Below are 26,572 nucleotides of genomic sequence, written 5' to 3' on the forward strand. Positions count from 1 at the left end.
AAAGAGGGGATGCGAGAGACAGATGTAGCGGGTGCAGTAAAAACACAAGCAAGCAATAGTAGTACCAAACCTCTGACAGCATGGCAGGTTACAGCCATTAAGGGATTAAATGTAACGGCTGCAGAATTTAAAGAACTACAGAACAAAGACGAGTCAATACGAAAGTGCGAACTAAAGATAGGGGAACTGGTGTGAAGGAAAAGGAGTAGGGCCATGGTGAAGTTCATAAAAAAGAATAACCTATTATACCGGAAGTGTGTGTTTAGCTCAGGTAGGGAAGTACTACAGTTGATGGTCCCGAAGGAGATGAGGGACACTGTACTGAAGATAGGGCACGGTAGTGTAACCGCAGGTCACAAAGGAGTAAAGGATACATTAGAAAGGATCACAGAAGAGTTCTTTTGGATCGGGGTGCAGAGTGACATGAAGCGGTACGTGAAATCATGCGACGTATGCCAAAATACAGTGGCTAAGGGATGTGTAAAAAAGTATGAACAGAGGAAGGATAGGAAGGGGGAAGAACGAGCAGAAGACTAGAGTTTGCACGGTGACTGCAGAAGAGAAAGACCACGGGGAAGTGCACACTTATATTGGTGAGAAGACCTTGAGGGTAGGAGAGGGTTAGGTTACCATGGCCTAGCGGCAATACAAGTACAGAAGGTAAGGGAGTTGATTCATAAGTTTGAGGAAGTGTTTGAAGACCTCCCAAAGTGGACAGAAGTAGTGTGGTGTGAGCTATAATTAGTAGTAGGGCAGATTTCACGAGTAAGACATTGGAATGATGAAATGTCAAGAGTGTAACGCGGACGATTGAGTGTACATGTGTAAAGTGGTGAGAACAATGAACTCGCAAACGTTCTGAACTGTGCATGTCGTGAAACGTGTGTGACAGGCTGGTGATGTGTCATGAGCCACGACGACGCAAGAAAAAGCACCCAAGTCACAGCGGGAAAGTCAAATTCGCCACCACGAAGACCGACAGAAGGCGGTTAGAGAAAAAAAACTGAAAAGGGGGCCTACGTCATATGTAAGAGGCATGGGGCACCAAAGAAAAGAAGAGGACGATGTGCGACGACCAGTCTGAACGGCATGAGCCCTCGAGGCGCGTTACCCGAGGTGTGATTGAGGGAGAAGCGGCGCCAAGCTGGGATTATCGACGTGGCTCTGTGCCAAGAAGGTTGGAGTGCCAGCTTTGCACTGGCAATGGGAGCCATGGAGGTTTGGGCTGGCCCGTGATCCTGGCTATCCAGGGTGTGGCCGTCAACCTCGGTGACGTTCGAGCGAGGCACCCTGGACCTGCTGCAGCCTCCCACGGCGCGGCCGGGCACTCCAGGTATTGGATCCCCCTTCTTCGGCAGACCAGCACGAACGGTAGTCCCCGGGGTTTCTCGTCAGCACTCAGAAAGCTAGCGGCAGAGCCCGGTGGTAGGCCAAACCAGGAAGGCCAGAGTCCGTCACCGACATAGTTCAGGGCACCGACATCCGAGACGGAGGAGCTGGCTGGTCGATGCCACGACACCAAAGCTTTCAAGTCGGCAGGAGCACCGACTGGGATCAAGAGCCGATGCACATCAAACTTGGAATTACATGCGACAACGGAACTTTGTTAGAGCGTTCCCTTTTGTTAGCGTGCAGCCATAGGCCAGGGTTGCCAGACTTTCACGCGAAACGCGCTAAGGACGCACGCAGGCGAGGATAAGGACATTGTTTTGGCTATGCAAGTGTGTAGTTTTATTTTTTGCCAATTGAGTTTTGACTTTTCCTTTTTGAGTTTTGACTTTTCTATTTCGAGTTTGGGTAAATTAAAATCTGTTTGCTGTGCTTGCCTGCGTCTCCCGACTCCATCTCTCCCGACAACTGCACGGCCCTGAGATCAGTGACAGCAATAAACAAAAACATCCATAGCAAAGAAACAACAAACTAAGGAAGTTCGTCAGCATGCGTAAAAGGGCTTAAGACGCACCATGTGGACCACTTCATATTGTGCATGGCACTGCTGTGAATGCGAAATGCCATCTGGCACGACCTCATTGTCCAGTTCGCCAACACGTCGGATGATCTTGTAGGGTCCGAAATAGCGCCGTAATAGTTTCTCACTCAGTCCTTGTTAACGTATTCGGGTCCAAACCCAAGCATAGTGGCCAGGCTGGTACTGGACATAGCTTCGTCGGAGGTTGTAGTGCTGGCTGTCGGTACGCTGCTGGTTCTTGATCCGTAAGCGGGCTAGCTGTCGGGCTTCTTCAGCATGCTAGAGATAGGTGGCGACGTCAAGATTCTCTTCGTCGGTGACGTGCGGCAGCATGGTGTCGAGAGTCGTTGTTGGGTTCCTGCCATAAACCAGCTTGAATGGCGCAATCTGTGTTGTTTCTTGCAGCGTTGTGTTGTGAGCAAAGGTTATGTACGGCAGGACCGCTCGATGTCGACGTACATTGCTAGCATGTCGGCGAGGGTCTTGTTCAGGCGCTCCGCGAGACCATTCATATGCGGGTGGTAGGCAGTTGTCCTCCTGTGGCTTGTCTAGCTCTATTGCAGAATGGCTCGAGTGAGCTCTGCTGTAAAGGCCGTTCTTCTGTCGGCGATGAGGACTTCTAGGGCACCATGTCGTAGCAGGATGCTCTCAAAAAAAATTTCGCCACTTCGGCTGAGCTGCCATTTGGTAGGGCTTTAGTTTCAGCGAAGCGGGTGAGATAGTCTGTCGCCACGACGATCCACTTATTTCCGGATGTTGATGTCAGAAACGGTCACAACAAATCCATCCCTATCTGCTTAAATGGCCGGCAAGGAGGTTCGAATAGCTGTAGTAACCCTGCTGGCCCTGTCAATGGTGTCTTGCATCGCTGACAGTTTCGGCATGTGTTGACGTAACGGGCGACGTCGGCGGTCAGACGAGGCCAGTAATACCTTTCCTGTATCCTCGGCAGCGTCCGGGAGAATCCAAGGTGCCCAGCGGTTGGATCATCATGTAGGGCGTGCAGCAGTTCTGGACGCAGCGTGGAGGGAACAACAAGGTAGTTGGCGAGGACTGGTGAGAAGTTCTTCACTAGCAGGTTGTTTTGTAGCGTGAACGATGACAATCTGCGCTTAAATTCCCTAGGAACAATGTCTGTGTTTCCTTCCAAATAATCGACGAGGCCTTTCAGCTCCAGGTCTGCTCGTTGTTCGAGGAGGAAGAAAGAGGGCCACAGACTGTCTCCGCGGCACCATTGCGCGGGCCTGAAAAAATATAGGAGGCTATGCGCCGACACATGCAAAAACAAGGAAATGCACCCATTCAGCCACAAGTTGTGCCAATTGGATTGGATTGGCCAAGTTTCAGCCACTTGATGTCAATGGCGATGCTGCGTTTGGGTATCGCTTTTGTGCCGCGTTTGCCGTATTTTCGTTTTCGAGCTTTGGTGGCTGCCTGAAATCATCCGAATTATCCGAGGTGGGCTGGAATCCGTCCGAATTAACGAGAGTTTCGTCCCATAGACTCGTATATATAATTGTAGGGACCAGGCGCGAAGGTCGAATTATCGGATTTTCCGAATTAATGGAAGTCGCATTAAGGAGTGATTGGCCGAAAATTCTGTCCCTGCTCTTTATGTCGGCGAGACTGTGGTCTAGCTGCACCATGCCAACAATGACTACGCGTGAAGCGGTGATGAAGTCATCTGATGCACGGTTTACACTTTCGTCCGTCGCACAGATTGACCTTCACAAGCTGATGATAACAACCAAAACACACCTGCCCATAAAGCTAGGAAAACGCTTCTGTATTTTGGAGGTTATTCGGAAAGGAACACTTTCAATGAAAGGGAGAAATTGTCATCCACTCGACTGTAGCATGAAGCAACACAGGAAACCCGTACGGGTTTCTCAGAAAGAAAAACATCATACATTGCCTTTACTCTTGTGACATCGCTATGTCTGGGTCACACACTGTGCATCCAATTCAAGTGGAGTTTGCATTTCAGCACAGCTTGTAAATGATTCAGCAGATAAAAATAAAGAATGGATGATAATAAGGTTGTGGCCTTTGTGGTGGATAAACAAGAACATTTCACAAGATTGCTTGTTGCATAGGATGAAAGTAAAAATGATGTGCATCACCATGAGTTGTAAAGCATTTAGTTAACCGCATTACTAAAGCTTCACTTCACATAGATTCTAACATGCATGTTGGATCTACATAACTTCTTCCCTGACTAAATCCGAAATCTACCACAGTAAAAGCTTGTTAATTCACAACTCCTTAATTCCTTTAAGTTCTGTTAGCTTGTTAAAAAAGCCATGCTTTTTTGGTACTGTGAGCGCTGATCAATGTCACGGCCACCATATTTTTCTACATTACCTGGAGCCGCTTCTCGGCAGAACACCTCATAGAGAAAAAGCATAGCCTCCAGATGTAAAATGAAAAAAAAAAGAAAGAAAAAGAAACATGCATCGCCGTGTCTGCCTTTTAATCTTAAAGGTCTTGAGAGAGGGAGAGAACTGACCTGCAACAAAGGCATTGGCTGTGCCTGGCCTGGCGCAAACGAGTCTCTCTCCACTCGGGCCTAAACAAAGGGTCGCAGAAGGAAAGAACAAAGCTGGGTGGCCCGCGCGGTGACACCAGCATCGCCAACGTGCTCCCGTACACTAGCACTCTCCCCATCCACGATGGCACGGAGTTCGAATTATCAGTGGTGGTGCGAATTTGAGTGTCGATTAGCGCGATGCATTACATATTGCTTTCAATACATTGTTGGACAGGCTTCAGCGGCTACTTCGAATTATCTGAAATTTCAAATTAGTGTTGTGAATTAGAATGAGCTCGTGAATTAACAAGCTGTTGGGGAGTAAAACAGTGCCTGAAAGCCGGCATCTAAAGACAGATGGCTGGTGCTTGCAGTTAGCACAAGTGCCAGCAGAGCCACCGCAGCACTACGGCCCACTGAAACTACCAAGACGTGAAAGCGCAGGGGTCGGGTGATGTCGTTAAGTTCTTTTTTGAAGAATCGAATAAGTGCACAAGTGGTATCTTCTGCTGTGTTAAAATACAATGCAATGCCTTTTTTATTATCACTGGTTGAGTACTGTAACACAATTATAATGAGGCATTAAGACATTGTGGCGCAAAGAACTAGAATGTCCTGACAGTCTCAAATGACGCCCTAAATTTACCTCAATTTATCATTTACAAAAGTGCTGCTCTTGATAATACTGATGCCTTGGAAGTTTTCAAGCATTAAAATATCACTTTAGGTTGGCTTAGAATTTGCCTTCAGTGTCCGTTTAAGCATTTTTTTACACTGCAAGTAAACCAAAGTTTTGCTCATTTGTGTATGTGCGTGATTTGTTTCCTTTAATTTGTCACAAAACAATATGGCAGTTTTCTTCAGGTGAGTGATTCTCGAAGTCAACTTCAAAAGCTGCAATTAAACTAGATGATTTGCTGTTCATTTTGTCAATGTCAGCGGGTGCGTAGCTAGAATCCTTTTTTACTTGTTAGCACGTGGCAACGAAAGAAAGCAACCTTGTTGTCACTAAATCGCAGTTCCGGCAAGATTAGAGCAGGACTAGAGCTGAGTACAGTTTTGAAAGTGAAGCGATTGAAGAACCGGGGGCATTTTCATCGATTATGGCTAGGCATCACAGATCTGGCATCCAACCATAATGCCTCAATATCCCTTTTTTCTGTTAAACACATAAATAAAAATTATGCTTGTCTTGTGGAAGCTTGGTGTTAACAGCGTGAAACGTAGAAGGGACAGGACACGAGAAGTAAATACCACAAGCGCTGACTTTTAGTTTAGCTGAAAGAAACACGGCTTTTTATACATTTGCCCACATCTGTTACGTTTTGCACTGTTAACACCAGTACGGAAAACCAACAAGCGCAAGGCTGCTTTTCTAGCAATGGAAGCTGCTACAATCATCAAATGATAAACAAGTTTCCAGAGTAAAACAACTATTTAATACTAAGAAGGCCCCCGCCATCTCCTCCATGCAAAAAAAACACCCATCTTAAAGAGCATGGATCTTGAAGCAAATTAGAAAACTGCATTTGTGCAATACAGTAAAGGGCAGGGACCACACAAAAGATCAGAGGAGGAATACATGTTCCAATGACACATTGCCAGCCTCTTCGGTAAGGTCCACTGACCTTCAGCGTCAATTAGGGAGTCCTGGTTGAAAGTGTTGGCCACTTGTAGCTTCTGTGTCTTGGGGTTGTAGCCAAGCCAGGCCCAGCCAGAGCCCTGCACCCCTACTGCACGGGCAGACATCAGGGTCTTGAGAGCCTCGAAGCTTCCAAAGTCCGCCCTGATTGCCTCCAGCAAGTCACCTGCGCACCACATTTGGGTCAAGTTTTCATGGCACCACTGGTGTGTGAACGGCAAGGAAACGTTTTATTTATTGATGCAATACCCATGGTACATTAAAGGCCTCACAGTGGCCATAGTACACGACATGAAGTTGGTTCATGGCTAACAATCAACGTTAATTTTGAGACAAATACAAAAAGCAAAATTACAATACAGTAAGGAAACCTAGAATTTACACACACTGTTAACATGCAGGGGAAATCATAGCGGGCAGTAACATTTTATTACAAAGCACAAAATAGACCACTGAAAATGGCAGTCTGTTACACTCCCAAACTGTTTGTGGAAAGACATTCTAAACAGTTCTTCATTAGAAATTATTTTTGCATAACTACGAATATGACCTCCTTGCACTTTTGAGTGCATAACTTATTACTAATGTGGGACCTTGACTTTGTTTTACAACTGGAACCGTGAGGGATTCTCTCCATGCGATAGGAAAGTGCCCAGCAGCCCCTACAGCATTGAAAAGTGTGAGCAGAGTTATTTGAGTGCCACTGTGTGTTGCGTGGTTGGTGCCGCGCATGGCACGAGCGCGCAGGGACGGACCGAAACGTACAGCCGCTTGCTTGGACGAAAAGGGAATGCCCCTTCTTTATTGGGCCCGAACATATATAGAGACACACACACACAGATCACAGGGGGCGCCACACTCTGGTGGCAGCCTAACAAAGGAGGCTGAACTGTGGCGACCTCTACATCTCCCCCCTTGAAGCATTGGAGGTTAGACGGGAGAGATTCAGGAAGCCAAACACATCAAAAGTTTCACAAGTTCAAGTGGCGCGGCGGAACAATAGGCCGGCCGTAACGTGTTCGTGTCACACCTTCACTGCGGTCCCTGGCTGCAGGGGACTGTTGCCCAGACTGTCCGAGGGGGACCGTCGATTCCACGATGTTGGCAGGCCGAGGCTCCTGACAGCGAACTTGCTGCAGTGGTGGTGGTTCCTCTCCGGAGGCAGTAGGCCCAAAAGGCACTAGGTGATGCCGGTTGCGCTGTAGGGTGCCACCTCGCTCCGTTTCGACCACGTAGCTTCTTGGTTTTTGCCCCGGACTGAGGACTGTAGCCTGCACTTGATCAGGTCGCACCCAGATGCGCTGACCTGTTTGGAGTGGCGGTAAGTCTCAAGCTCCATGATGCCTGTTGTAGTCGTCGGCCTGCTTTTGCTTGTAAGTCACATCCTTGGTGACGACTTCTTTCGTTGGGGGCCAGTTGGGACATAGCTGGGAGCCTTGCTTTGGGACTCTGGTTCTGAGTTGACGTCCCATCAACAGCTGGGCTGGACTAAAGCCGTTGACTCCCGGAGTGTCCCTATAGCTGAGCAGAGCCAGATAAGGATCCTTTGACTTGCGAAACAGGTCCTTGATAGTACGCACCATCCTCTCCGCCTCTCCGTTCGATTGAGCGTAGTGTGGACTGCTGGTCCTGTGGTTAAAGCCATATGACGCTGCAAATGCCTCGAACTCTTGCGACGAGAACGGTGGGCCGCTGTCTGACCTGACTTCTTGCGGGATTCCATGGCGGGCAAAGATGGATTTGAGAGCGTCAATGACTGCCTGAGCTGTCGTGCTCCTCAGGGTCGCCACCTCGGGGAACCTTGAGTAATAGTCCACCACCAGAATGAACGTCTGGCCGTTGAGGTGGAACAAGTCCATTCCAAGGAACTCCCAGGGATGTCCAGGTAGGGCCGTGGAGAGCAGGGGCTCGGCAAAGTTCACGCGGGTGGAAGCGCACTGTTCACAGTTGGCAACGAGAGAGGCGATGTCTGTCGAGATACTGGGCCACCAAACTGACTCCCGAGCTAGGGCTTTGGTCCTGTTGATCCCCCTGATGACCTTCATGCAACAGCGTCAAGACCGCTGGCCGAAGGGACAATGGGATGACTATCCGGGCGCCTTTCAACAGAACTCCGTCGCAGACAGAGAGCTCGTCTGCCACAGAGGCGTACTTTGAGAGGTGCAGTGGTATCGTGGTCCTTTTAGGCCAACCATTCTGGCAGTAGGAAGCGAGGGCTTTGCACTCACCATCGGACTCTTGTGCCTGTCGCACGTCTTTAGGGCTGAGTGGCAAGACTTCCGACGTGCAGCCGACTACCTGTGCTGCAAAAAGTTCGATCGTGTCTAGAGGAGTGGGTGGCTTGTAGGTGATGCGCGACAAAGCTTTCCTGGCACGTGCAGCATATGGAACTGGTATCGCATGGTCTTCAGCCGTAGTCTCTGAATACGAGGCGGCAACATGTCCAGTTCCATCTTGCCGAGAAGCGAAACGAGTGGCAGGTGGTCACGACATTGAAGGGGATGCCACGGACGAACTCGTCGAACCTTTGAATAGCCCACGTCGTTGCCAAAGCTTCTTTTTCAGTCTGGCTGTAACGCTGCTCGGTATTGGTCATTGACCTCGAGGCAAACGCGACAGGGCGGCGCTCTCCTGAGGGTTGCGTCTTTAGCAAAACTGCGCCGAGTCCGAATGAGCTTGCATCAGCAGACACCGTAGTGGCGTACGACGGGTGGTACTTGGCCATGCACCTGTCTGACGTCAAGAGTTCCTTGATTTTCTCGAATGCTGCCTCTTGCTCGTGCTGCCACACCCAACTCGCAGACTTGTTCAGTAAGGCTCTGATGGGAGCTGTGACGTCCGAGATGTGTGGCAATAACCTGGCAAGATGGTTCACCATTCCGAGCAGTCTTCTAACGCCAGCAACGTCCGTTGGAGCTTCCATGGCTTTGACTGCTTCGACCTTGCCCGGATCTGGCCTGATGCCCTGTGCTGAGACGACAACTCCGAGGAAGGAGACCTCGGGAACCCCAAAACGACACTTGTCCTGGTTCAATGTGATACCTGCTTGTGCAAGGCGAGATAGCACCTGGCTCAGTCTGGTGTCATGTTCCTGGCGGGTGCGTCTAAAAACCAAAATATTGTCTATCATATTGGCGACTCCTTCTTGGCCCTCCAGGATTCTTGCCATCTGCTTTTGGAAGTACTCTGGTGCGGAGGTGATGCCAAAGGGGAGCTGGCAGAAGCAGTATCGGCCATATGGGGTGATGAATGTCGTAAGCTCTTGGGAGTCTTCAGAGAGCTTCACCTGGTGGAAGCTAAAATTGCGGTCGCGTCCAGCTTCGAAAAAACTGTTGCATCACCGAGGAGGCCAAGGACTTGCTCGACAGTTGGCAGAATATGTCTTTCACGAAGGACGACCTTATTGAGTTGTGTTAAGTCGACGCAGAGGCGGTAGGAACCATCGCCTTTCCGGGCGACGACGAGACCCGAGCACCATGGTGTTGGCTTGTCGACCCTACGGATCACGCCTGCGCTTTCCAATTTGTCCAGCTCGCGGCGGACGATCTCGAGCAGCGGGATGGGGATCCTGCGAGGTACGCTTAGTGAGAAAGGTACGGCATCGGGTTTCAACCGGATGTTGTATTCATCCTTGAGGGTGCCCAATCCATTGAAGAGCTCGGCGTGCAGCGTCGCTTTTGAAGTCTTGAGTTGATCAAGAAACCGAACTACTTGGAGGGCTTGGAGCGCAGGCAGTCCCAGAAGAGGCACAGTGAGAGACTGGATCACGTAGAGGCGCTGACAGCTTGCTTTCCTTTGCCACTGAAGTCGTGCCACATACGAGCCCAGCACGCGCAGTGGCTGTCCTCCCGGGCCAGTGAGCAGAGTGTCGACTTGGTCGAGTTTGGCAGGCAAGGTAGGAAAGTCGCTGGGAACAGCAGATACTTCGGCTCCGGAGTCGACCTTGAACTGCGCCATGTAGTCGTCAACGGTGACGTCGAACTTTGCCGAGGTGGGCGTCGCGACGGCGTGCAGGTGAACGGAGCTGAGCTTGTACTGCTTGAACTTCTGCGAGCGGCATACTTCGGCAAAGTGGCCTTTCTTTTTGCAGAAGTTGCAGGCGGAGCGTCGGGCCGGGCAGCGTATTTGGAACATCCAGAAGGGACAACATAGAATAAAGAACAAACTTAGAGAAGGGAAACTGTAGCTTCCACCGTGGTTCGAAAATAAGCAGCGGCAGCGCATGGAACTTACTTTGGGGGACGCCAGATGACGTTGCTCAATCCGGAAGCGGAAGTGCAAATTTTTTTTTTTTTAGAGCAAAATTCAATATGGCCGTTTTTTGCCGGTCGCGTACGCTGGTACGCGCCGTGCTTGCCCTGCAGGCTATGCGGCATGCCTCAATGCCTTCGCTACCGCGTAGCTGATGCGTTCTAATTGCCAAGAGCCTCTACTGACGCCCATACAAACAAGCCACAAGTGAGTGAACAGAACGCGCGACTTTATTGGCAGAAGACAAGCAGTGTACATTCTCGTGCAATAGCAGAAATAAAATTTGCATGTCGAGATACGCTGGAATCATTGACGCGAGCTCGTAAACGGCTCACCGTCGTCGTCGCACGTGGTGGTCAGGTTAACGAGCAACAACCAGCAGCGGAAACATATTGGACAGAGTGTGCCACTTGTTTGCAGCGACAGTCGCCGTAAAAAATGCCCAAATCGAAGCTATCGGGAGACGCAGGCATCTGCTGCCGCAGCCTACACAGCGACATGGACTACCCCAGATTTTAGCCGTTCACTCCTTTCCAACCTGCACGTTTCTTTTCTTTCGGGGGCCGCTAATGTGTGGCTCACACTTGGTGTCTCACATTGTCTCACTATGGACAAGTCGCTTTCGTGGGCATCGCCTCCATGAGCTACTTTTGCGGGCCTTTCCAACCATCTGGCTATCAACTTCATACGCATCGGACTATGTAAGCACGTATGCTAGTCTCCGTTCATGCCTAATCGCGGCCGAGAAAGGCCAGAGGCACAATATACCCATTGCTGCAGCAGGAAAGCGCGAACGGGGAGCACGAATCACGGTGCATGAAAATTGGGAGTCTATGTCGCTGTGCAGGCTGCAGGAGCGAATGCTTACTTCGAGAGACTGCTTCCCAGTGCAACCGACCAGGCCGCAATATTCTAAAAACATAACACTGCAACCATAACCAAGTGACATAACAGCAAAATTAAACTGCAATCAGTCACCGCATGAGGTTCAGACAATACATTATACATTGGCGACGAACCATATGGCAACAGTGAGCATTCACATACACGGGTCTCTTAGGGTACATTGAGCTGCCTACCTACAGGCGTAGTGCCTGCCTTCGTCGCACGTGGTGGTCTACTAACGAGCAACAAACAGCAGCAGAAACAGATTGGACAGAGTGTTCCACCTGTTTGCGGCGACAGTCGCCGTTAAAGATGAGCAACTTGCAGTGCAAAGCAATCGGGTGACGCAGCCTACACAGCGACATGGATTACCCATCATTTTAGCATTGACTCCTTTCCAGCTGCATGTTTCTTTTCTTTTGGAGGCCGCTAATGTGTGGCTCACACTTGGTGTCCCACATTGTCTCAATATGGACAAGTCGCTTTCGTGGGCATCACCTTCATCAGCCACTTTTGCGGGCCTTTCCACCCAACTTCATACACGTCCGACCATGTAAGCACTTATGCTGGTCTCCGTTCATGCCTAATCGCGGCCGAGAAAGGCCAGAGGCACAATTTGCCCATGGCTGCAGCAGGAAAGGGTGAACGGGGAGCACGAATCATGGTGTGCGTAAATTGGGAGTCTATGTCGCTGTGCAGACTGCAGGATCAAATGCTTACTACGAGAGGCTGCTTCCCAGTGCAACCGACCAGGCCGCAATATTCGAAAAACATAAAACTGCGACCGTAACCAAATGACATAACAGCAAAATTAAACAGCAATCAGTCACCGCATGAGGTTCAGACAATACATTATACCTTGGCTATGAACCATCTTACAGGCATAATGCTTGCCTTTGTCACATGTGGTGGTCTGGTAACGAGCGACAACCTGTGGTACAAACAGATTGGACAGAGCCTCGCACCTGTTTGAACCAACAGTTGCCGTTGAAGATGAGCAACTTCCATTGCGAAGCAATCAGGTGACGCAGGCATCTGCTGCCGCAACCAACACAGCGACATGGACTACCCGGCATTTTAGCGTTAACTCCTTTCCAACCTGCACATTTATTTTCTTTCGGGGGCCGCTATGTGTGGCTCACACTTTGTGTCCCACTTTGTCGCAATGTGGACAAGTCGCTTTTGTGGGCATCACCTTCGGCAGCCATTCTTGCGGGCCTTTCCACCCATACGGCTATCAACTTCATACACTTCGAACCATGTAAGCACATATGCTGGTCTCCGTTTTGAGCAAATCATGGCCAAAGTAGGCCACAAGCACAATTTGCCCATGGCTGTAGCAGGCCAGAACGAACGGGGCGCACCAGTTACGGTGTGTGTATACTGGGAGTCTATGTCGCTTTGCGGACTGCAGGAGCAAATGCTTACCTCGAGGGACTGCTTACCAATGCAACTGACCAGGCCCCCACATCTGAGAAACGTAACACAGTTACCACAACCAAGTGTGGCAGCAAAACCAGATTCTGCAATCAATCACTTTCACTGTAGCTTGCACAAAGACCCAGGCTATCAAGGAAGAGGAGCAATCATCGAGACTAGGAATATGGAAAATGAGAAAGCTTGCATTCAAGAGAGAAGCCACTCTGCTCTGCAAGCATTGAAGGCTAAAAACATCAAGAAAGGTAAAATGGTGCACAGCACATGTGCATAGGTTAATGCAAGGCGCATGCCGATGCTGCATCAGCTATTTCAGGAGAGGAATTGCGCATGACAACATGCACTAGAAGATACTGCTACAGATATGTTAGGCTGCTAGACAGTGACTGGTATTAAGTATCAGCGAAGAATCGGTTGACCTTTATATTTGGATGAGGATGAATGACCTCTAACAAAAATGGGCAATGAGAAAGCTTGCATTTATAGAAGAAAATTACACTTGGCACAAACGGAATTAACCTGGCTAGGAAGCTGATTAAGGGCAAACTGATGGAACTCAATCTTTTGGCCAGCGTCGTCCGTGCTTGGTCAGATGTTGCAGGTGCATCTGAAGATGAAGAATTTCTAGAAAGTCCTTCTTGAGTTACCTGGATGACTCAGCCAAATGTACGTGCTGGTGGAATGGTGGCTGAAGCTGTTTTCAGTCTTGACACAGTGCTCTGCAGACTTGATATCTCATTCATATTCTTCTGCATGTGCTTCTTTGTTCTTGGTGTAAAAGCCTTGCAAATTCGGCTCCAGCCTCTTCCTGTTGGCGCAGATAGGAGCTCCTGTGATGACCAAGATGTGCTTGGCATAGACTCTGTTGGGGCAAAACGGTGACACATGAGATACAGCACAGATTAGCCAAATTTATGTGTGTTTTATATGTTCGAACCAATTATACTGAACCATAAATATGAACAAACATTCATATCTGCTGCAAACAGCAAGCCAATACAGCATATATCAAACATATTTATTTCTGAACCATGTGTTGTTTACCTTGTAGTAGTAGCCAATGTCCACACAATGACCTTGTTGTAGCAGGCAGCGGCTTCTGTTTAGTGCGTGGAGTGTGTTGCTTTATACTGGTGCCGTCCTCATTACTGCATGTCTGGAACAGAAATTTTGACTGAATCAGAAATTGAAAAAGCAAATTTTTGCAATATGAAATGCAAAAAGGTGTGACATATATGTTGTAATGATTTGCAACTACAGAACACATGCAAATGTACACTGTCTATTCTAGGGTGCTTAAGCAGCATGTTAAATAAATATTGCTATTGTCCATAAAATTGATGTCTGCCTAACTACAATGCATGTCAACAGCGCAAGTACTATTCAGATCACAAATGAGAACATTTGTGGGTTCATTTATACACTAGAAGTGATCACACTGCTAGTTCCACAAGCAAATGCATGAAAGTCATGAAGCTATTAGAACTGATGCATTATTTTTCTGCACGAACGTGATGCACCGCTTCACTACTGCAAAAATAAATGCCCTACGGTAAACCAATCTGAACAGCAAGAACATTTGGAACCAACAAGTACGAAATATGGGTGAATTATCATGCTTGCAACTGTTTAATACATTAAATTCTGTACTTTCACTTCATTTTACCAAAGGATTGTTCGGTTTGGTGGACGAAAGACGTTGCCGGCCGACTCGAAAAAAAAGTTTAATATGTATATTGATAAGGCTACTCAGTCACCTACAACCACGGCTACAATAACATGAAAAATGAGACGCGCGTTCCGATATCGCTCTTTCTTTCCTGGTTGTGTGTGTAAACCAAACGACAGCCTCGCAAGTAAAGGTTTATTTAGGAAACAGCAACTGAGATCCTCACTGCCCATATGTAATGCAGGATCTAGTTCGTTAACTTGTGCCCGCCTGGAAGGTAATGAGACGGATATTATATAACGATTCAAGCAGCGGTGTTAAACGACTCACCGTTGTTGCCGTTGTCAGCCGCAGCAAAATCCAGCTCCCGTTTCGATGCAGACCTGTTCCGAATGGCTCACGACCGAAACCCAACTGCCGGGCTTACATGTACGCTTGCAAACACGTAACTTCACCCCAAGTTAAATAACGCGAGACATCGAAGCGCAAGAAACTAGTTTTAGAAACAAAGAAGCAACCAGTCTTGAGTGTACGAACGAATGAATCCGTGCCGCCGTGCACTCGGAAATACCGGTAAAAATTTTAAATCCAGGCCAGAGGTCACGTGAAAGATCGATGATGCTGAACGCTATTTGCGTTTATAATGGCAAAGAAACAATAAACTCACTAACAAAGAGTACAATATCTAATTAGCAATGATAATTTTGCACTGTTCTTATGTAAAAGAAAATGCTTCGGTAATTGTAAGAGAAAGTTTGTAAAATAAAATTGCGCTTATTACGACGCCTCTACCGGGAAATGTTGGAACTAACGAACGAATCCCGAGGTGACGCTACTACGTCGGCTTTGTTAGCAGCGGCGCGCGGTCGATTTTTTCGCCCTCTGTGGCCATTTGTTGAACTTGAGAGTGTGCTACTAGGGTGGCTAGAAGGGGAGGTGTGAATACCGGCGGCGCAAACGTGACCCCACAGCGCACCGATGCCGCGGGGCGGCGCTGTTGACCAAGGCGGGGTAAGGTCCCTCTAAGGCGGGGTAAGCACGCAGCCGAAATGAGCGCCTCGCCAGCCTCACGTCAGCTGCATCTCTACCACCGAAGTGAAAGTGAGCCCGTTTCGGCTATCGCGCGCTTTCTGCGAGCGTCAAAGAATGAATCTTTACCATGACAACAATGTTATGTCAGCCCACATCATTACTCCTGTGAAATTTTACGGGCCCAGTTCGCACTGTATCGAGATTAAAACGCGTTTCGTCTGTGCGCATTTCGTGAGCTGGCTTTGGGTGTTAGGGGCTAGTGGGGGGCTTCGAAATAATTTCGAGCACTTCGGGTTCTTTAACGCGCACTGACATCATACGGCACACGGGCGCCTTGCATATCGCCTCCCTGAAAATGCGACCGTCATCTTCGAGATCAGCAGTCAATCACCCTATGCGTGCCGTAAGACCTGTAAACTGCAGACATTACCTGATAAAGTCTGGACGTATTTACAAACCACTTTTTGTCTGCACTTGCAGACCTGTAGCATGTCATTTTGACGCTCATATAAGGAATTTACTATGATTGCAGACAGTGAAGCAACAGATCTGGTCATGAAATCGTTTATTTACAAGTGAGCAAAAAAATTTACAACACACAAGGTTTCAGTGTTTTCCGTTTCTTCTCACTGCTCTGCTGATTGACACCTTTAAGCAAAAAGTGAATCCTTGTGAGGCAATAAAAACGTATAACTGAGGCTTTCAGGGTAGCAGAATGGTCTAGGGAACCAATCTTTGACATTTAACCAATTGACTGCAAAATCTCGGCCGCAGCTTTGGCATGCTAGCGTGTTACACTGAATTAAAAATTATAGGGTTCTACGTGCCAAAACCACTTTCTGATTATGAGTGGAGGGCTCCGGAAATTTTGACCACCTGGGGTTCTTTAACGTGCACCTAGATCTAAGTACACGGGTGTTTTCACATTTCGCCCCCATCGAAATGCGGCCGCCGTGGCCGGGATTCGATCCCACGACCTCGTGCTCAGCAGCCCAACACCATAGCCACTGACCAACCACGGCGGGTTTTACACTGAATAAACGAGTGAGCTTGTTTTCAAGGGCATTGTCCAGCTTATAGAACGATTCTGAGGGATATAAAAGGCCCTCAAGGTCCCACTCTTTGGATGCCTCTGGTGGAAGCTCTCTGGGGATATTGCCTTTATGGTGCTTCGCAGTCTTCACAATGTGTGGGCAAAACACGCCTTCTCGCCACATAACCTGCAACGTAATAAACTAGCCGTGCGTCGCTGCGGTGCTCAACATAACTTTGGTGGTCCACAGCATCTCGCCCTCGAATGACGGAATGTCGGGAGGAACACTCCAAAACAGACGACGAGACCAACTGGCAGCGGAGGGCGCAGGCCAGCACGGGAGTACCACGCCGTAATACCACGCCGCGAGCAGCAGCGCCACGTTCCCCCTGGTGGCATCGGTGCGCAAGGGGGTCACGCGCGCCCGAAGGAAAGCGCCGCCGGTATTCACACCTCCCCTTCTAGCCACCCTAGTGCTACCCCTGGGGACAACGCATGGCAACCGCAGCGCCACACTATTGGCTGCCGGCTGCGGGGACGCGCCGTGGCGTCATGCCTAACAACGTACTCTCATCACCAGCGGTTTCGCGTAGCTTGTTGTGGGTCGTGGCCAACGCCGTGGCCGTTTCGTCGTGGCTGGCACGCAGACGCGGCTACATGAAACTGGCGTAACTATGTGCTGGCGCGGTCGCGAGCCGAGGGTGACGCGACTATCCATACCATCCATGGAAGCGCCCTCTCCGCCCTGCCGATTGATAGGAATCGGGATCTACGCCGGTGCGACAGTTTACGCTGCGAGGATCGCTGGGCGAAACCCATGCGCCCATGCCGACAAGATCGGAACCTGTGAGATGGAGTCGTATTCCACCACTACTGCTAACGATACGCAGCGCGATGCCCTCAAGAGGAAACAAAACGCCCTTGCGATTACTGTGCTGCTCACGTCCTGTTAATGCAATTCGGCATACATCGACACGGCGTGAAAGAACTGAATAGTGTTAACGTATGTGCGCTGGCACAAAACGTTATAAACAGTCCCGAAAGAGCCTATATTGTGTTGGATGTTAAAGTTCACTCTAGATATCAATAAATGTTGCAGGTATGTGCCAATTTCTTCACCTAGTTGCAGAGAACTCTCTCGGGCTGTTATTGCATTTTTATGGCTTCCTCCATGTCCCAATATGCTGAATTTCAAGTACATTGAGGTTGTTGCAGATGAGAAATGCCACTTTTATGATGTATTTGGTTCGCCTGTTAAATATAGTTTAAAAAGTTCTGTTCAAAAAGAAATTCCCATCTTTTTACAACTGGGATAAAAAAATGTTAGAGGTGGAAAGCTGTTATAATGGCATTATGCAAGCTAATACTTTAATTTACCTCTTTAAATTCGAAATATTGGACACAGACTGGGAACACTGCTTTCCAATACACTTGCTGAAACTTCCTTATCAGAACACCCTAGTACACAATGCAGATCCATTAGGACGCGACAAGACAGTTTGACAATTTTAATCATTGAAAGACTTAGCGAAACCTTTTTGGGTTGTTTTTTCTTGCTTTCAGACGCTGCACATTGCCTTTTAAGGCATGTTTTCAGTTTCTTTTTTTGTGGGGAGGGCGTGTTAACATCTTTTACACCATGTCAGTTATGTGGTGCCATAATGTGTTCTTGGATGGAGTCTTGCCCTTTCATTCAGTACAATATAATGTCGTTTTTTGTGTCATAGGCCGTTTTACATTTGAGTATGAGTGTAGCATTTTGCTAAGTTTTGCCTCTGTCACCCAAGCTTGCAAGTTTGCTACCCACTGCTGGTGACGTGTGACACATCTGATTTTGTTCAATAAAAGGAAGTCTGTCACTTATCCTGTGCACGGGTTGTCTTTTTGAATTACAATTTGTTGCCTATATTAGTTCTTTTGTTCCATCTCCGATTAGGAATGGCTATCATAGTTGACATCATTTAACCATATTGCACACAATGTGGATATGTACTTGCAATATATGGCCACCATAAATATAAATAGAAGTTAATAATTCAAGAATAGTGCCTTTGCATGATGGGACAGCCATGAATTGTAGCTACAAGGTACCAGCGCTGCAAGTAGCACTGTTTGTACAGAATATAGTTCAACTCTACTACTTTCAAACATCATTGTTTTTGTCTGTATTTGTATACCTCCAATTCCTGTGAACAACACACATCTGGTGGAAGAGTGGCTTGCACCTGCAGTTGGGCCCAATGAATAGCCAAATTTCTGCATGTTTTCATGTTATTAGCATATTAGTAGAGGCGGTCGTTCTTCTACACTTGGCCTGTTTGCCAAGTGTAGAAGCCACTGCGGGTGTCAGGATGTTGTACACATCTTCGGCTTTGCAGGGGACACAGCATCTGGCACATAGTTTGTCACAGGCCATGTCTTTGGGGCATGTTGGGTTTACTCACTTGCAAAGGGAGAACCAAGCTTGTTGGATAAGAATTAAACCGCCTGTACACTCAGTGGCCTTCTTCATTTTGTGTGACATATATGGTTATAGCTACCCTAGCTTTATGCACTTCTTGTCCGGCAGCAGTCCTGCTTTTGAAACACTTGGGATAGCTTTCAGCAAGCTGGACAGGAATAGCACTGAAAAACCAGCAGATGTCAATTGTCGCACTTGTCATGCGAAGCTTCATTCAGTATGATGAGGGCGGAAATTAATGAGGGTGTTCCTCAAGGCCTTGTAGCACATGTCATGAGTTTGGAGCAACGTGATGTATAGCACTTTTCTGATCACATACTATAGGTTCAGCAGGTGTGGCCGTGGTTTAAGTGCAGTGCAAGGTCAAGAAAACAGACATCTATGAGCAGCACCCTGGTAAAGGAGACGCTGGGAAAACTAATGGGAAGCCTGTTGAACATCTAATTGACCAAGTTGCTGGCTTCATCAGGCAAAGTGTGATAAAGAGAAGGAAGTCATCAACACATCAGAATGTTTTTGCATATAGACACTGCTAAGGTTCTCAGGCACGCCAACAAGTCTTAGTGCGCAGGCTATGCATGACCAACTACATATGCCTTCTGTTTGGACAAAGAACTGCTCATTGTAACTGGATGAAGATGGAGTGGACAGAAATAAACGGCAGCTCCATTAATCTGGTTTCACTGGCATCAACACTGACTTGTAATCCGCATCGCCATACTCCGCAATGCCTTCTTGGGTGACATCAACAAGGACCAGCTTGAGGCAAAGGGTAATAGACATCTTTGCAAGCTAAAAATGCATGCATGCATGGAGAGCACTTTGTGTCCAAAAAGTAGGCACTTCCACAGGGGCACGGGAAAAGGAACATATTATTGACAGTGGGCAAAGACAATCTTCTCTGCTACTATACACCCAGCATTGTTGCCATGTAACGACATCTGAAACAATCCCTCTCAAAGAGGAAATCATCTTTGTGTATCCATAAAGAGGGCAGCAGGCAAAGCCCCTTCAGCAATGATGCCAACTTCAAAAGGCCCACTTGCACATCCTGAATGCTTCCTTCTTAGACTTTGCTGGGTGCAAGCATTCTACTGTCCAAAAGTTGTCATTGAGAGCACTGTTCGTTTGGTTGCAATACAGTTCTGAAGTGATTGCAACAAATTTCCCTTCCTAGTTGGTCTGGAGGCTCACGGTGCTCATGTAGCAACACCATGAGATATGCAAGGTGACTGGATGCCTCCAAGCCCTTGTTTGTTTATCACACTGTTTTGTTAGTAACAACCATGAGATCTGAGACCAACAAGCTCACGTTCGGCACTCTAATGGTTACTGTGGAGGATCCATAAGAAGCACAAAACAGAAAACTCAACAGAAAGGATAAAGCACCATTTAACACTTAGTATTGCTACAGCCCACCCCCTACTTTTATTTTGTCTGGTCGTGCTACATCTTTTTACTATATATAGGCATGAACTTAGGTGATGTTCCCAATCAGTGTCCAATATTTATATACGCTATGTGCTGGTTCAATGATGTTTGAAACACTGCAATGGAAGCTTCAAGTAGAAAAGGTGCCTGGAAGATAAAAAAAAAGCTGTGCTGCAACCATCTTGGCAACATCTTGTCCCCTTAATAAAAATTGTGCTTTCATATCAACTTGAGCCCTCCAGTTTAGAGTAAAGTACTAGTGCGCTTATGAACAACGAATCAATTCTCAAAGAGCACGTGCAGTCCAGCCAGAAGCATAGGCATGAATCCGCAATGTGCTCCTGCATTGAAGGTGAATAATGCATTGCCAAATGGGGAATGTGCCTTAGTAAGCTTCCCGGCAATATGAATTTGTAATGTACAAAGAATTGTCAATAAAGCTTACCAAGAGCACAGATGCACTTGCAAATTATATCACAATTGAAAATAGTGAGTAAACCTATGTGCCCTTTCCACTCTTAGTATGCTTTACTGCACGATGCTACACCCCTGTATTGCGGTGTAGCAAGCTACGAAAGAAACGTTGCATAATTGAGCTTTTTATTATTACCTTTTTGCAATACACCTATGTACTGCGGTGAAGCATACTAAAAGTGGAAAGGGGCCACTGTCACTGGACATAAAAAGAGTTCTTTAATTACACTCGCGCAACCGCCGCCTCTCAGGTCGCCTGAGTGGACATACTATGCTGGGTGATAGCGGACCCCTCCCACTTTTAGTATCCTTCGGCGTGTAACTAAAATGTACTGCGGCGAAGAAGCAGTACATTTGTATTGGGTGAATAAACAAATGGTTTTTACAACAGTACAGAAATAAATGCGCACCATGCATCAGTCTACCACATGGAAGAGGGTCGCAACAAAAGGTAGCTGATTCACACAGGCTGTGTAGCCCGCTTATCAGTCGTAAAGGCTATTATGGGAAATTCAAAATTTCAGACACACAGAAATATGTTTATATGTTTACGTTCGTACTCCTTGCATAATAAGACTGCCAGAACTTCCACAATAGGAAGTAATTTACAACACACAAATGCAAACAACACAGACATATGCCTTGTTTTCAACTCGGTCGTCATGCAAATGACATATAGCACGGAAAAACGTGAACATGCGGTGTGTTAGCATCGTAAACTTCATACTAGGCAAGGAGCACACCACAATCCCGCGACAGCCGCTAATGAGACCAAAACGGGAGCACATATCTGTCAACGTGCAAATGGAAACCCCTAAGCCACTAAGCAGGGGGGCGTTATCCGGCCACTGTTGACACCATGTCGCGTGGTTGGTGCCGTGCGGGGCACGAGCGCGCAGGGACGGACCGGAACGTACAGTCGCTTGCTTGGACGAAAAGGGAATGCCCCTTCTTTATTGGGCCCGAACATATATAGAGACACACACACACAGATCACACGGGACGCCACACTCTGGTGGCAGCCTAACAAACGAGGCTGAACTGTGGCGACCTCTACACTGTGGAGGTGTTTAATCATGTCATACATGAATCTGTCTGGTCTAGGTAGAGAGCTTTGACATGCAGTCAAGGAGGATCGCAACTCGTCCATATTAGAAGGGATGTTATAGGATTCGTTCTGTCTATTTTCGGTTGATGGTCTTGTGCTCCGCTATTTCTTTGTGGGAATGCCTTGGAATAATGACTGGAACTAGATATGTGCTCGAAGTGTTCGCCAGAGCATCAGCTTGGTGTTCCAAGCTATTCGCTTCGTCGTTCACTAGGGACAACAGATGGATTTTTTGTCCCTTTAGCTTTCTTAGCCCATCCTATATTTTTTACTCTTGAGTATACGAATTTATACCCAAGGAAAACCTCTCCCAGCTTGCCCTCTTTGCCTGTCATCCTGCCCCCTTCCCTGGGATTTAACATGTTTAAATTCTATTACATTTTCAGCCGTAGGACATTCACGTAGTTTGCCCCAAGCTTTATTTTGTCTCCTTCATAATTGTCTGCAATCATCCTTCCACCACGTACCCATCTTTTGTGTAAAACTCTTGCTTGGGCTAGTTGGTTCATGCTTGAATGTGTAAAGAGCAAGGTGCAATAGACCAGGACAGAAGAACACAAACGACCGGACCGGCGCCACTTGAGACTGGCAAGCTGAGATGGCGATCAAGTTGACGCACAAAATGGCAGGATCGGTGCGAAAGCTTCGTTGAAAGAAAGGGCCCAATGTAGAAGAATGTATTTCTTCTACATTAGGCCCTTTCAACGAAGCTTTTGCACCGACCCTGCCATTTTGTGCGTCAACTTGATCGCCGTCTCAGCCGCCTCGAAGAAGACAAGTCCACTTGTCGAAACGTTGGCTCCTGCTTTCACTTTGTTCTAGTTTTGCTCATTGTCAAAGGTGGTTATGACACACAAGGTTAATCCTCGCTGCCTGGAAAGTTGGGAGTAAATGGAAGTGATTAGAAGACAGGAAAGATTGAACGTAAGAGAGAAAGACGAAGATTGTAGAAGGAAAGGAAAAGGTAACTACCGATTTCCTCGGGTTGGGTCAGTCCGAGGGTGCCGTCTACGTGAACCCAAGGCCTAAGAGGTGCATTGCCTCTGCCGAGGGGCCACAAAGGTCCAAGCAATCGACACTGGCTCAACCCCCAGGATCCTCTTTTCCCCGAAAACGGCTAAGTCGTGCACACGCGGGAGGGTCCAACCCTCATGTGTTCGCAAATGGGGGGTCGCAACATATCAAATGCTTGCTTACACGACGCCCCTGTGGGGGTGGGTCACACTCTGCAGACTTCGAATTTGAGTTCTTGCAGGCGGCATGAGCAATAAATGTGAGTGAAAACGGTTTGAATTCTCAAGCATGCCTCATTGCAAACACATTTGAAAGACTGCATCTGCATGATTGTTCCCTTTGCGTGTGCTGATGTGTAGGCTATCCTGCACTGCACAAAGGCGGTACCTGCCACAACGGATACCAATCATCAAATGAGATTAAGTTAGAACAATGTATAATAAATCTGCCTTAAAATAATGAAGTAAAAAGGGACACTGCCAACATTGTTTACCTGTGGAGAATAAACGTGCATGAAAAAGCTCTCAAGTGACACCTACCTGTGGGCTCCCCACCACCATTGGGCGACAGGTTTGTCCAGTAGATGCTGTGGTTCAAGTGTCCACCACCATTAAACTTGATTGCAGCTGCTGCCGAGATGATACTCTGGGTACAGTCTGTGTCAAGCAGACAAAAAAGTGGCATTGCATACAAACCAATCTGGTCATCCCAGACACATGCAGGCACGCTACTGGAGGCATGCGGCACACATCGCCCACGGACAGTGGCAAAAACAAGAGGAAGAAACAAAAAGAGACAGGGACGTTTCCCTTCATGAATGCAGGTAACGCGCAAGCATATGGGTGCTATGGCACATACAAAGCTATTGGCCCTCCGTGTGCCAAGACTGTCTGCATAGCAGATCATATTCAAGACAGGGCTTGCATGGCTGCGCCATATACAGCAGATGCCGGAGTAGAATGCCCCTTTGTAAACATTCGCTTACTAACTTAAAGCGTAGTGTCAGCGTGCACAGGTAAACATGAATGCATCACACTCGATGACCGCAGACGTTCGATGTCAAAATGCTGGCTTGAGGAATCACGGCAGCACCTGCAAGCAAAGTGACCTTCACGCTGTCTGTCCCTTCTAGCAAAATTGGGCGGCGAAAACACAGCGCACGCAAAGCTACGAGCCATCGGCCCACCTAGACTGTGCCCCCAAAGCAGATTGCGACCAAGATAAAGCCGGCGCAACCGTGTGTGGTCGAAGTACAATACCCCCCTCCTTCCCTCCCCGGTGGCATGCGTGCAATGGAAGATGGCGCAATCCCTCCCCCACCTCTCCCACCATTTTCTCTTATGCGCACGTGAGATTGAGCCGCCAATGTCGGCTCACCATGGCACGCTTTCACTCGTACCCTTAGCGTACAGTGCGTGAGGACGATGTTATCATGACATGAACCCAGTACCTCCGTATCGCAAGCGAAAACTGTAGCAACTGCCAGAGAAGGTCAACCCAGCGCGACTTTGCCTCGCTTCTCCTTCCCCACCTCGCGTAACGTCACGTAGACTTTCATCTAGGTTGCGTTGCTTTGCTGCGCATTCAGCACACTTCTTTCTACTTTCGCCAAGCTTGGAGCCTGCACTCATGACCGGTGAGGCAGCAGATTACTGTTTTAACTCCCTAGCGAGCTATTTCCAGCAGCACAAAGGTGCAGAATAACTTTTTAGATCACTTGGTGAGATGACATCGTTTGTGGTTGCTCGCCAAATTGCACAGAAGCGTGAAAAGTCCATCACGGACTGGAGGATGCCAAGCAAGAGTATCACTTGAAAACAGTTTTCTATTAGGTTCAGCTAAATAAATTATTTTTATGCCGTACCACCCCCCCTCCCCCCCCCCCCAAAAAGAAAAACTTTTCATTGTCTCTTTAAGTTCGTCTTAAAGCGAGTCTACTGTAATTGTGTAACAATAAAGTAATTACAATTGACATTGTTTAGACAACAAAGAATGTTATTATGCTTGAAACAGCGCAAGAAATTGGCGGAAAAAATCAGGAAGGGCCAATATGCTCCCACCAGTGAGCCTAGCCTTTGGTTTAGAAGAACTTGTTGTTGGGCGAGTTGGTAGATATTAGCAAACATTGTTTAACTGCGTGAACAAACGAACCACAAAGACAGCAAGGGACATGGACGGGCGCAGACTTGCAACTAATGTTTATTCCACAACGACCACATATAAGTACACCCCCGACATACACCACTGCGCGTGCGCAAAAAAAGGCAAGATAAAAGAAAAGTAAAACCTTGTATAAGCAAAACGCGACCTACCTACGCTCATCAATAAAACTCATCTCACTGTTGTGTAAATAAACTGAGGTGTCACTGACACATTCTTGTCCCTTCTTTCTAATATGGTACGCCTCGAGTAGCTCTCTGCCTCGGCTATCTCGGCAGCGGCACAATATCTTTACTTCCTTCATGATCAGCTTGATTGATGCTTGGCGTGCACGTGCAAGCCGAACATGAAGGAAGTAAAGATTTTGTGCCGCTGCCGAGAAAGCCGAGCCAGAGAGCTACTCGAGGCGTACCATATTAGAAAGAAGGGACAAGAATGTGTCAGTGACACCTCAGTTTATTTACACAACAGTGAGATGAGGTTCGTTTGTTCGCGCAGTTAAACAATGTTCGCTAGCCCTTCGTTGTGGCCGCTGGATGTGAATAGTGGCCCAAGAGATATTTTTAAAATGTGTAAGCATTTTTATGTTAACTGAATGGGAAAAGCGTCCATCTGTCCCGTAAGACTGCTGCTTTCGAGAGAGCACTAGCAGCAGCGAGCGAATTCAACTTTGCGCTGCCTCTCACTTCAACACCAACGAAGCGGCGAGAACACAGCGCTCGCGGAGCTTTCAGCACACGCCTACTCTGCCACTTTTGTAGCTGCTTTCAAGATACGGGCCCATGAGTCTCTCTTCAAAGCTAAGTAAGCGGCGAGTACACAGCACGAGAAGTTCTCAGCAGTCGGCACTCTGTCGGCATCGCAGGTCAGTTTCAAGGTGTGGCCAGTGTAGTGGTGCCATGCGAAGCCGCCCGCCCGAGTACGTTTGGTCACAATTCATAATGGTTGGATGCGGATGGATAAGGCACTCAAGAGCGATAATGGCTTATAATGATTGGAACATCATCACTGCTCCTTGTGCTGGTGTTGGCACCATGTTGCTACTGGGCTGTCGCTAGTACTGGCCTGACCAAGTTTCATTACATTGATCATGACACCAGGCTGCATGGAGAAGAGCGAGTGGCACAATGCTTCTGCATATTTAGACAACTCCCAGAGGAAATTCTGTGTGAATTTTATTTTGACATCGAAGCTGTATATAGCTACCCTCTGGCGGTGGTCGATGTCCATCCATCTATGTGTCACGTGGGCACATAAAAAAAAATCTCCAGTTTCTCATGAATGCCCCGTAGCTCTCAACCCAACGTAGGCATCTTGGAAAAAATCATACTGAAATTGGCTGCTAAGACAACTATCATTACACTGAGTTTCATTTACTTGTCATAATTAGTTCACAGTGAAGTTGTAAACGTTGCAGAATTCCTGTCTGCTGTCAATCCATGGCCGTCTACGGAGGGAGTATAGTTACAGAAAATG

At 47.7% G+C, this 26,572-nt stretch overlaps 1 protein-coding gene across 2 annotated transcripts in view; it reads right to left on the bottom strand.

The window, feature by feature from the left end:
- Sod2 (superoxide dismutase 2) overlaps positions 1-26,572 on the bottom strand; it is a 155,402-nt gene that overhangs the window by 13,794 nt on the left and 115,036 nt on the right. For both annotated transcript variants that reach the window (XM_050172386.3, XM_055067016.1), the window contains exons 3-4: positions 23,476-23,592; positions 6,128-6,307 (exon numbers count right to left, since the gene is read on the bottom strand). In XM_050172386.3, the coding sequence (XP_050028343.1) occupies positions 6,128-6,307; positions 23,476-23,592 (297 nt within the window). The remainder of the gene's footprint in view (positions 1-6,127; positions 6,308-23,475; positions 23,593-26,572) is intronic.

This window comes from Dermacentor andersoni, chromosome 6 (genome assembly GCF_023375885.2).
Source record: "Dermacentor andersoni chromosome 6, qqDerAnde1_hic_scaffold, whole genome shotgun sequence".
Lineage (NCBI taxonomy): Eukaryota > Metazoa > Arthropoda > Arachnida > Ixodida > Ixodidae > Dermacentor > Dermacentor andersoni.